The sequence below is a fragment of the Protobothrops mucrosquamatus genome, unplaced genomic scaffold (genome assembly GCF_001527695.2).
Source record: "Protobothrops mucrosquamatus isolate PMUCROS unplaced genomic scaffold, P.Mucros_1.0 scaffold1325, whole genome shotgun sequence".
NCBI classification, from domain to species: domain Eukaryota; kingdom Metazoa; phylum Chordata; class Lepidosauria; order Squamata; family Viperidae; genus Protobothrops; species Protobothrops mucrosquamatus.
The window spans coordinates 365,110-376,922 of NW_015387525.1; the positions used below are offsets into that span (position 1 = coordinate 365,110).

Here is an 11,813-nt window from a genome sequence, read left to right on the forward strand (position 1 = left end):
GCGGAAGGAAGGGAGATCAGGGATCACCCTGATCTCTGGGGGCAGCTCATTCCAGAGGGTGGGAGCTCCCACAGAGAAGGCCCTCCCCCTTGGGGTCGCCAGCCGGCACTGTCTGGCCGACGGCACCCTGAGGAGACCCACCCTGTGGGAGCGTACAGGCCGATGGGAGGTAATCTGTGGCAGGAGGCGGTCTCGAATATTCTTTTAATGTAGCCCAGACCTGTCAAACCCGCGACGTCACGTGATGTCGCGCAACGTATCTGAGCTTTTTCGCCATTGCCGGCAATGGGGTGGACGTGGTTTTCCAATGACGCATCCAGCCCGTGGGCCGGCAGTTTGACACCCCTGATGTAGCCTTATAATATGAAAGCCAGCTGGGTGAGTTTGGCCCAGCCTCACACACTCTCAGCCCAGCCCACCCTACCCCACAGAGCTGTTGTTGTGGGGAAAATAAGAGGAAGAAGTTATGTTGGATATGTTCGTCTCCTTGAGATGATAGTTAGACAGACAGACAGACAGACAGAATTGCCTCATTAGGTTGTGTGTCCTATCTGGTCTACCAAGGAAGGCTGAGATCAGGAGGAGATCGGAAGCTCCTCTAGGTTTTGAACAAGCGACATTTCCCCACGATGAGTGAGATCCTGTGGCTCAGCCCGTAGTCTGTTTAAACTGTCGTGAATAAGAACAAGCTAAGATCAACGTGTAGAATTCTAGTTAGTGTTTAAAGAAATCAAAGCAAACACTTAATAGTAGTAATTTCCTTATTGCAGCTCCAGAGAAGGGAGGGCAGGTGTGTGAGTCTCCAATTATTCACATAGTAGAAAACTAGTTTCCCATTAGGTCTAAGGTGGCCCTTGATCTTGGCTCGGCAGACACAGAAACATCCTGCTTGTGATGTTCCTAGACTTCCAACGATTCTCCCTCTGTTTTATGTGCTCTTCCTGTAGTTGATTCTTTCTCGGCCCCCATTATTTCTTTCAAAACTTCACGTTACTTCTTTGTTCAGGGCTCCAGGGCAAAAGGTTACGTGAAGATGGACGTGAGGCTGGGAGGCCTTGGACCTGACTATGAAACCATCAAAGAAAAAGTAAGAGGAATGGCATTGGTGAAGATCTTCTTTAGTTGAGTTCGTCTGCGGAACTTTACAAGTGAAGGGTTTGGGCTGCGTTGCCAAATTAAAATCAGGAATAAAGGAATGGACAAAGAATCTCTAGTATTGGTAGCACTGATGCTGCTGCCTAGTTTGGTCATGAAATGTCTGCTAGAAAACCATCAAGCATAGAGGGCATCAAGGACCTCACAATCTCTAATACTATTAGTGAAGAATAGTACAACGTTGGTTCATTCAATCTATCTAATTTGCAAGAAATTCAGAAGTTCAGAAAAAGAGAGGACGCCTTCAGAGTTCATCCAGCTACTAACTTGGATAGATCTAAGGCAGGGGTAGGCAACCTTGGCTCTTTTATGACTTGTGGACTTCAACTCCCAGGTTTCCTGAGCCAGCCAGGAGTTGAAGTCCACGAGTCATAAAAGAGCCAAGGTTGCCTACCCCTGATCTAAGGCAATCTGGTACTCTTGAGATGTTTTAGACTTCACATCTCATTAGCCCCATTAGCCCAGTCAAAGACAAGGGATCATCAGAGATGTTTGTCCAGGAGATCTGGAAGTTGCACGTGCTTGGATGAAGGATTGGATGGATGGATCCATTCACAACAGAGAGTCCTCCTCTTGCTGATCAGTTGAGTTATCTTGCTCAGCAACCTAGCTGAAGGAGACAATCAGCAGAAGAGACCTATTATTTCAGAACTTGTTCGTGAGGATCTTTCCACTATAATGGTAACATTGCTGAGAAGGTTAAGAATTGGTGTTTATTTAATGCATCTGGAGGAGTCTGTTCTAGGCGAAACTTTTTAAAACTTGAATGCTGGGTCAGATGGGGCATTCATGTGACTCAACAAAAGGATGTAGTTGGATGTAGTTCTCTGGGGGATATGAGAGATCCCCACTGTTATAAAAGAGGTTGTGTGTGTGCGTGCTCATTTTATTTAATTGACTGGATAATTCATTTTATGTGTGCATTTCCTTTTTAAAAAATGTAACCCTCGATAGTGGGGAGAAGTTGATTGTGATTGCTATTCTAACCACTAAACCCATCTAAGTTCAGAAATTGAGGGAGAAAAGATTAAAAAGTCACAGAAAGATCTTAACAGGATTTGACCACCTCCCTTGGGTTCTGTCCTTCACGACCAAAATAAATAAATCAATGTCCAGAAAACTTCTGGCCCCTTTCAGAGTAGATCATGCTTCCAAGGTGTAGTTTTTTGGGGGGCTTTGGTAGAAGAGATACATTAGTCTGCGTTCTCCTGCAGAGAGTTCCAATTGCAGACAAATTCATTCTCTTTTGGTGTGTTCAAATGTGCATTGCTTTAATGCAATTGAGCTGTTCTGGGGAGTTTAGATGCTCCTGGCTTATCACAAAAGGATAAAAAAATGGAAGTCAACCCAACCGAGAAAATCTAGTTGTGAAGAGCTGAATGCGCATTACGCCTTGTTAGGAAACATCTGGCATTAATCTGATGTCTGATGTTTCTCCTTTGGTCCAAAGGAGAAGATGGAGCTGATCAGCCGAGAAAGAATGGAGAAAAGCCTCCTCTCCAGGCCCTCATTTTTATTTTTTTGACTTTGAATGAATGGAAACATGCTAGTTATCGTCCATGTTACTGGCACAACAGGGTCAGTATATGTGGTCCTCAATTTACAATCAATCGTTTAGCAACCATTCAAAGTTATGGTTTAACACCCAATTCTGCTGGAAGGCAGGTAGGGGAAACAATGTAAAATCTTCAACATACCAATGGGAGAGAATATTTGTAGTTCAGGGTTGATCCGAGGGGTCCTTAATGCTCTCTGGGCTTGGTTGTTTTCTTGCAGACATTTCATGACCCAACTAGGTAATATCACCAGTGCTAGAAGGGAGTGGGGTTTGCTCTTGGTGGTTTGTTTTTTATTTCTGTTGTTTATTGCTTGCTTGTTTGTCTGAGCTGGTAGTTCCCCAGTTGGGGTATTGTTTACTGCTTGATTGTTGGTCTTGTATCAATCTTAGTGTGTTGATTGCTGGTGAGGAGGTGTTTTGGTCTTTTTAGACAATACCCCAATCAAAGATCTACCAACTGAGACAAACAAGCTAACAGTAAATAATAGCCTAATCAAGGAATCATCATATTCACACGCTATCTTTTCTTTAAAAAAATTCAGGGGAGATTCGCTCATGAAATCATGCCTGGCTGAAAAGCTTTGTCTTGCATAGCAAGAGTCTCTAAAATCTGGGGTTCCCCCCTGTTTAGAATCCACCCCTCCATCTGCCACACTTCCTTCTAAAGATCATACTTGAACTATTCGACTCGTTTGAGACAGGCAGCCATGCAAATTGAACGATTTAAATAAAATACATTAAACACTCGTCTCCAGCCTGCCCTTGAGCTCCTCCTGTTTGTCCTTTGACAGTCAGAAAAGATGAAGCACCAAAAAGTGTATGCCAAGCAAGTCAATGAACAAAATCTGAAGAATATCTCAAGTGCACGGAAACCTCAACTGAAAACGGAGGACAAATCAGTGGTGTCAAGGCAGAAGGTAAGAAAACTAGCAAAGCAGGAGACTGTCTGGAGCAGTGTTTCTCAATCTTGGCACCTCAAAGATGTGTGGACATCCAGCTCCCAGAATTCCCCGTGCTGGTTGGGGAATCCTGTGAGTTGAAGTCCACCCTTCATCAAATTGCCAAGTTTGAGAAATAGTGGTCTTCAAGGATCAAGGCTGAGCTTTCTCTTGAATGATCAAAATCCCCCTGGTTCTCTGTCTTGACGTGAATCATCTGGATTTTGATCGCTTTCATCACCAAAGTTGTGTGTGGTCCAGACATAGTTCCTTCCTCATGATAATTTTTTACAATTCGTCTAGTTTTAACCTGGGTTGAAATCGTAAGGGAGCGTGATTTCAAAAATCTTGCCAAATTTTCACTTAGGACGGAAGGGGCATATGTGTACCTTCAGACATGATTATATAACAAGCCTACCAGCTCAAAAGGTTGCCAACTGGATTCCAATTCACTAAGAACAAGTCCTACCAAATGTATGAGTGGAGCAGCAGGAGATTGACATCTCCTACAGTGACCTCAGTGGTAAGAGAAGGCAGAGAAGTGATAAACTTAGAGAACCAAATAATTTTGTTACTCCTTCTTTATATGCATTATGCAACCAGTAAAGCAGATAGCAATAGCACTTAGACTTCTATACCGCTCCATAGTGCTTTACAGCCCTCCCTAAGCGGTTTACAGAGTCAGTATATTGTCCCCCCAACAATCTGGGTCCTCATTTCACTGACCTTGGAAGGATGGAAGGCTGAGTCAACCTTGAGCCCCATCAGGATCGAACTCCTGGCAGTGGGCAGAGTTAATCTGCAATACTGCAATCTGACCACTTCGCCACCACGGCTCTATTTACGTGCTGGTTTTATGTCTTCTTAAAATTTTCCCTTCTGGTCCCTTTTTTTCCTACCATGGTTCTATTCGAAGTCGAAATCTGGAATTTGAGCCTTGAAAAGGAAATTTTTTTTGAGGGTGGTTTTGTTGTTTAGATGGGGGAAGAATTTGTGGAGAGGCTGACGTGAAGGAACCCACTGCTTCTTCCTCGGAAATGGACTCTTTCTAATCTGGGCTTAGAGGTTTTTCAGACCAACTGTTGTGGCCTTGTTTCCTTGCTTCTGTAGGCCCTTGAATACGCCAAGACAATCCCCAAGCCTCGACTTTTTGTGTCAAGATCGTCGGAGCAAGAGACCAAAGAGGAGAAAAACCTGGCACGGACATTAAATGGAGAGAATCTTCCTCCGATCTCCTCTCTGGAATCCCTGCAAAACAGGCATGAGAAAGAGAAGCAGGTGGTTGCTGCGTTCAAAACACTCCATATTGTCTGACGAGGAGGCCATGTCCCCGCTCCTCCGTTCTCTTCTCTCCGTGTTCACTTGTGGTCCGGAAGGACGAGCATACCGTGATGAGTTTCATGAACTTCTGCAAGATCTGGGGTGTTTTCCATGAGTTGCATTCAGCCTTATTTTTGTTGGAATTTTATTGTTGATGATTAAAACATTGAGTGGACGATGATCTAGAAGTGATCTTTCTGTTTTCCTTCCCTCCATTCCAGGGCTTCCTTTCCAAACAAAAAATCCATCTTTGGATGGTTTAAGGGCCAGCCTAAATCAAGGACCTAGATGTAGAATCTAGAGTAGTGCAATGCAATGGGTCTGCCTTGACGACCACCTAGAAACTTCAGCTGATCCAGAATACAGAAGCACACACAGTAATGGGGGTCCCCTAGGGGTGCCTGTGTAACATCTCTGTGCACAAACTGCACCGGCTTCCAGTTTCTTTTTATGACCTTTCTTGCTACTGTTGTTAAGTGAATCACTGCGAGTTGTTAAGTTAGTAACACGTGTGTTAAGTGAACCTGGTTTCCCCATTGACTTTGCTTGTCAGAAGGTCGCAAAAGGGGATCACATGATCCCGGGACACTGCGACCGTCATAAACATGAACCAGTTGCCGAGCATCTGAATTTTGATCCCGTGACCCTGGGGCTGCTGCAACGGTCATAAGTGCGAAAAACGGTCATAAGTCCCTTTTTTCGGTGCCACTGTAACTTTCAATGGTCACTAAATGCACTGTTGCAAGTATTACATTAAGAGAAGTTTAGTGCGTTGCCCTGCCCAGCTTACAACCAGGCGGACGTTAATAAAATTCTTTGCCACGTACTTGGTTTGGCCACGAGTTTAGGCGATTTTCAATGAGATTGCACAATAATTTAATTTAATCATTTCTTTTTCTTTTTAAGAAGAGACTGGACAGCCATTTGTCTGAAATGGCATAGGGATTCCTGCCTGAACAGGGGGTTGGACTAGATGACCTTCAAGGTCCCTTCCAACTTTTATTATTATTATTATTATTATTATTATTATTATTATTATTATTATTATTATTATTATTATTATTATTATTATTATTATTATTATGGATCATCGCACAGTCAGCCAGATGTTCAGACTGGATTTGGCATTTTGTCTACCTATCGAGTCCTTACCCAGGACCTGGGATAGGCAGATGTTTGATGGTATTACAGATATCGTCGCAGGATGGAAGCAGTTCCTAGTAAGGCTGCCTTTTGCAATTGACTAATAGCGAATTTGTCAATGCCAATGGTGTTCAAGTGGTGCTCCAGTTGTTTTGGGATTGCACCCAAGGCACCTATTACTATTGGTACTACCCTTGCTTGGTTTTGCCACAGTCTTTCTATTTCTATTTGTAGGTTGTTGTTGTTGTTGTTGTTGTTGTTGTTGTTGTTGTTGTTATTATTATTATTATTATTATTATTATTATTATTATTATTATTATTATTATTATTATTATTATTATTATTATTATTATTATTACAAAAACTGTTGTCCAACTCCTGGTCCTTCTCTGCCTGTTTCTCTGTGATTCTCACTTTAGTCTCCCCAAACGCAGCTTGTAAAATCTGTACGTCTGGATAGCTGTGATTCAGAGCTGATCCTCTCGGATAATAAGCAACGAAGCAACCGAAACGGCACGACTTTGAAGTATTTCTGATGAGCTCCCTCACCTTGCTGTTTTCCTGACTAAAAATGATAATTCCTTTTAATACAAAGCTCGAGAACCTAATTTTTAATGCAACCTTTAGAGGGATATCAAAGAACTGTTTATTCATTGCCTAATATTTTAATTAGGTGATACTCTCAATTTAACCCATTATACACACACACACACACACACACACACACTGATACCTCTTTGATGAGTAGCCTCGTCCATGTTTAGCCCCAGATGCTGGCAATAATGAATGCTGGACCTTTTTGATTTAATGAGTATTTCTACCTTTCTAATCTGACTCTTTGTACCTATTATTATTATTCTTATTTCCCCGAGCCATAGAATTGAGTTAATTGAAGGACTCTCTTACCACCATATATTAAGGGGTCTAAATTAGCATTTCCTTTTCTGATTTTTTTTATTTTTATTTTTTTTAAAATGCAAGCGTCTTTTTTTGCTTTGATCAGAGGATTTAGTTGAAGGAGTCTCTGTCTCCTGAAAATGAGCTGATGGGCTTATTATTAGGATAAAATGCAAATATAGCCATGTGTTGGACAATGCTTAATGTCTTAATTGCTCACCTCCAGTATCTGATATGCTTTCTGTATCAACCTGGAGGGCAGGACCATCTTTAAAAAGTTACGGATAAAGCTTTTTGCTTGAGGAGGAATTTCTGTTATAAACTTCTGGATCCAGACTGCTAAACTTTGGGGGTAAAATATATGATGCCCCAAAAAATTGTATCAGAATTTTAAAAATCCTATACATTTTATGATTTTCCTGCCAGGATAGGTTGAGAAAAAAAGGATAGTCTGAAAATATTGGAATATAAATCAGAGGTATGGAATTTTGATTCAATGAGGATTCCCCCTGACTTGGGAGTAATGGACCAAGATATGAATTCCAGAATGGAGCAGAGCCAGAACAAAAGTCCCATTAGAAATATTATTAAATGGATAACAGTGGATTGATTGATCTTAGATATGACACTCCTAGTTGCATAATTAATTAAGCCTAATCTGTATTTTTCTCTCCAGACAAATTGGATGGAACCGAATTCTCTTTTGAATGTTTCTTCATACCAGACCTTAGTACTGATGTTATCATCATTTGTAGAATTTAGGAGAACACAGAGAGGACTTTATGACGTTTTATGTCTACCATGGAGGCCTCTAGTGTTTACCTCTTTCTAAAATTGATGGGAGACTGTAGGAACATGACATGTAGGCCATGGAAGACACCGGGTTGAAAAAGTTTGGTAGAAGAATAAAAAAGTATGAAGGAAGAGATGAGGTCTATCAAGAATGAGTTCAGGTGAATACGAGGTGGGTGTAAAAATACCGTAGCAGCTAATTCTTCCTCTGAAAGCTTCTATATCAATGAGTTCTTAGTAACTTTAAGAACTGTGGACTTCAACTTCCAGAATTCTGCTGGCCATGGAATTTGGGGAGTTGAAGTCCACGTATCTTAAAGTTGGTGACATTCAGAAACATGGTCCTGTAGTAAGAAAAAGGTTTCTCAGGTACAATATAAACAGCGGTAAGGGATGTTAAGTATTTCACAACTCACTACAGACAATATCTGTTTATCTCTGTTGAACCAATATTTTTGAGGCCAGCATGACACACTAAGCCAAAGGCTGACCAGAAACACTGGGTGTAGTTTTTGTGCATGCATACCTCGGTCAAATTAATTCCTGGATAAGTCCATGCAGTTTACTTAGTAAAGTTTTGGGGCGTTTTTTGCCTCCTCCCTAGAGCTAAGAGAAAGAAATCAGCCAAAGGTCACACAGCTGGTTTCATGCCGGTGGAGAGACTAGAATTCACAGTCTCCTAGTTTCTAGCCTGATGCCTTAATCACTACATTAATCTCAGGAATTGATGCCTTAAAGCACCATACATTCCTTATCCAAAGTCCAAAGCACTTCATCCAATAAATTTCTGAAGCATGCAGGAACCTTGGGGTACAAGAATAGGGACCTCAACTGAAGGCATAATACAGTTTAATTCGGTGTTTTTTCCCTCTTTAGAAATAGCTGCAAGTTAACTAATCATACTAATTAGTTGGCAAGCTCACCAATCTGCTTACATTTGCAGATTAGTTAAACTAGGACTACCACATCTGGGCTGCAGAAATCCAGATAACCAGTAGAGGGCAACAGAGATACAGAAAACTCTAAATCTTTTCCGCCATGTAGTGGTATCTGAATATTTTGTATCTCCATTCTGGTAAAAGTTCCTCAGCAGTGAGATATTTCCTTCCTTCCTTATTTCCTTCCTCCCTCCCTCCCTCCCTCCCTCCCTTCCATACATTTCTTTGTAAATTTACTTTAAAACATTTAAAGAATAACTTCATTTTCTTGATGTACTTCATGTCCAATCTCGTTACAGGCACCCTCATTGAAAATCCATTTGTATATGTTTTTATTGTTTAGAGATCTGCTGCCAAAAAAAACCTGTTCACATGTTTAGCCATGTAAATATCTTTGACCAATTAAGCTCTCTGATTAACAGGATAAACTTCACTGCCCTTTACGAAAGAGCCAGAAAAATTCTGCCCTGAAGAAAAAAGCCTCGGGAAAATTTACATTTGCTGAATCTCCCAGGTTGGAAGTATGAAAACTCAAAAGTCAGCAGGTTTCAAATCAAAACTCAGACTGCAATCTAGGATTGCTTAATTTAAGCAAACTCGGATGGAACTTGCTTCAGATTATGCAATGCATCATACGTGATTCTGATAAGAGATTTCCAAGGAGACAAATTAGCCAACTTCTGGATTTTTTTCACCGTTTCTAATTTGTTTTATTTTATCAGGAGGCCTTAAAACCGCCAAATTGTGTGTATTTGCATGTGGGGACAACCAAGGAGATCATGGTTGTTTATCTTTGCTGCAGATGGCAAATTTCAGTCTTTGGATGGGAGATGAGATGGAGCCACTGAAACCCCGAAGAGTGAGAACAAAAACTGAGAATTTCCAGTGACTGTTTTTGAAAATGTTTCTAGGAGAGGAAACAGAAATAGGAAAGGTCATTCCCTGTTTAGGATTCTGCCTCCACTGCAGCGACACAGTTTTTCCACACATCCTAGATTTAAGAGAAAAATATGGTCCACCAAAGTCTTACTGAGAGGGGAAACAGCGTAATTAATGCTCGAAAAGGTCTTCCTTGGAAATATCCAACACCAGGCTCTTTCCTGGATCTCTCCATCTTTCAGAATTTGCACTGTGTGGAAGAAAATGCACTGGAACATAAGAGTAAGAGATTTGGACCAAATTAGGATATGACTGCAGGAATCTGCAGAAAGAATATTTGATTTGCCGACTTGTAAAGAGGCTCTAGTGTGGTATGAGCTGACACATCTCAAAAATCTGGAAAGCAAGGAAGGAAGGAGAAAGAAAAAGAAAGAAGGAAGAAAGAGAGAAAGAAAAAGAAAGGAAGGAAGAAAAAAGAAAGAAAGAAAGAAAGAAAAAGGAAGGAAGGAAGGAAGGAGAAGGAAGGAAAGGAAGAAAGAAGGAAAAGAAATAAAAAGGAAGAAAAAGAAAGAAAGAAAAAGAAAAAGAGAAAGAGAGAAAGAAAGAAAGAAAGAAAGAGAGAAAGAGAAAGAAAAAGAAAGGAAGAAAGAAAAGGGAAAGAGAAAAGAAAGAAAAAGGAAGGAAGGAAGAAGGAAAAGAAAGAAAGAAATAAAAAGGAAGAAAGGAAGGAAGAAAGAAAGAAAGAAAGAAAAAGAAAGAAGAAAGAAAGAAAAGAAAGAAAAAGGAGGGAGGGAAATTATGATATTGAATTTACCATGTTCTCTAGATATTTTGAGGCTCACAAGCACAGTAATTGAAAAAGTAAATATAATTAAAAGCATGAGGAAAACAATGGTTTGGGGAGGGGTCATTTCAATACCTACACAGTGACCCAGTCCCCACGTTGCGCGAAGGGACAAGTTGCTTCACCCTAGGTGCAAGCCACACACTTGGCTGGATTCAGATGTCCCCCTACAACCCTTGATCAAACCACACCAGTGAGCTTTACAGCCTAGAGCCACCAGGATCCCAAAGCCCCCCCCCCCATTCAAACAAAAATCACATAAGGCCAAGTCCACTGGTCCCTGGCAAACATAGGATCCGTTGTTAAGACAGCCGAGATAAGGATGGCGGACCGGTGTCCAGATTAAGATGTCCAATGCCCTCTCCCCAGATTTAGCAAACCAAAGCTCCGGTTGGAATCAGCAGGACTGGTTTCTTAACTGGGTTGCCGGATTTGGACAAGAACGCCCCCTCCCCACTTTAGCGCACGGGATTCATCCCCAGCGAGGGCGCCATCCAGCTGCATGTCTCCAGCCCAACCGGTCCCGCTTAAAGCAACGGGGCTTCTTCTCCAGTAAAAGCACGTAGACCCAACCCAACCTCTTCCAGTTGTGAAGCCCCTGGAAACTTCGCTCTTCTTGCCTTCCTAGCCCGGATTCCCTTTGGTCCCTTCAAAGAAGGCGCTCGACACGTTTGATCTGGCGAGTCCCCGCGGGTGGATCTTAGTTTCTGCTCGCTCTTTCCCCCAGGCCCGGTTCGCTTGCCGCTTTCAAATTACCAATTCTAGGCGTGATTTTTTCCGCAGGATTTTATTTTATTTCGCCTTGGTAAAATTCCAGACTTTCCTTCCTTCCTTCCTTCCTTCCTTCCTTCCTTCCTTCCTTCCTTCCTTCCTTCCTTCCTTCCTTCCTTCCTTCCTTTTTCTCTCTCTCTCTTTCTCTTTCTCTCTCTCTCTCTTTCTTTTTCTTTCTTTCTTCCCTTCCTTCCTTCCTTCTTCCCTTCCTTCCTTCTTCCCTTCTTTCTTTCTTTCTTTCTTTCTTTTTCTTTCTTTCTTTCTTCCTTCCTTTCCTTCCTTCCTTCCTTCCTTCCTTCCTTCCTTCCTTCTTCCCTTCCTTCCTTCTTCCCTTCTTCCCTTCCTTCTTCACTTCCTTTCTTTCCTTCCGCTCCGTTTTGATGATGGGTTTTGTTTTCCCCCCTCCCATTCCCACGATCTTCCCCCCCGGGGGGGGGGCGTTTGGTTAGGCAAAACTTTTCTTCGGCTTCAAAAGGTGATTGGGAGCCAACCGAAGGACGTCGATTCCTGCAGCGCGGTTCGTGAGAACCAGCCGCCCCTGGTTTGTTAAAAAAAAAAAAAAGCCCTGAAAACCACAG

General features: G+C 41.9%; 1 protein-coding gene across 1 annotated transcript in view; it reads left to right on the forward strand.

The window, feature by feature from the left end:
* The window catches only part of JHY (junctional cadherin complex regulator), a 20,632-nt gene extending 15,495 nt beyond the window's left edge, over positions 1–5,137 (forward strand). Inside the window, exons 5-7 of the mRNA XM_029285129.1 lie at positions 1,007–1,087; positions 3,505–3,630; positions 4,762–5,137. Of these exons, the coding sequence (XP_029140962.1) occupies positions 1,007–1,087; positions 3,505–3,630; positions 4,762–4,965 (411 nt within the window). The 3' untranslated portion in view covers positions 4,966–5,137. The remainder of the gene's footprint in view (positions 1–1,006; positions 1,088–3,504; positions 3,631–4,761) is intronic.
* Positions 5,138–11,813: the final 6,676 nt, after the last annotated feature.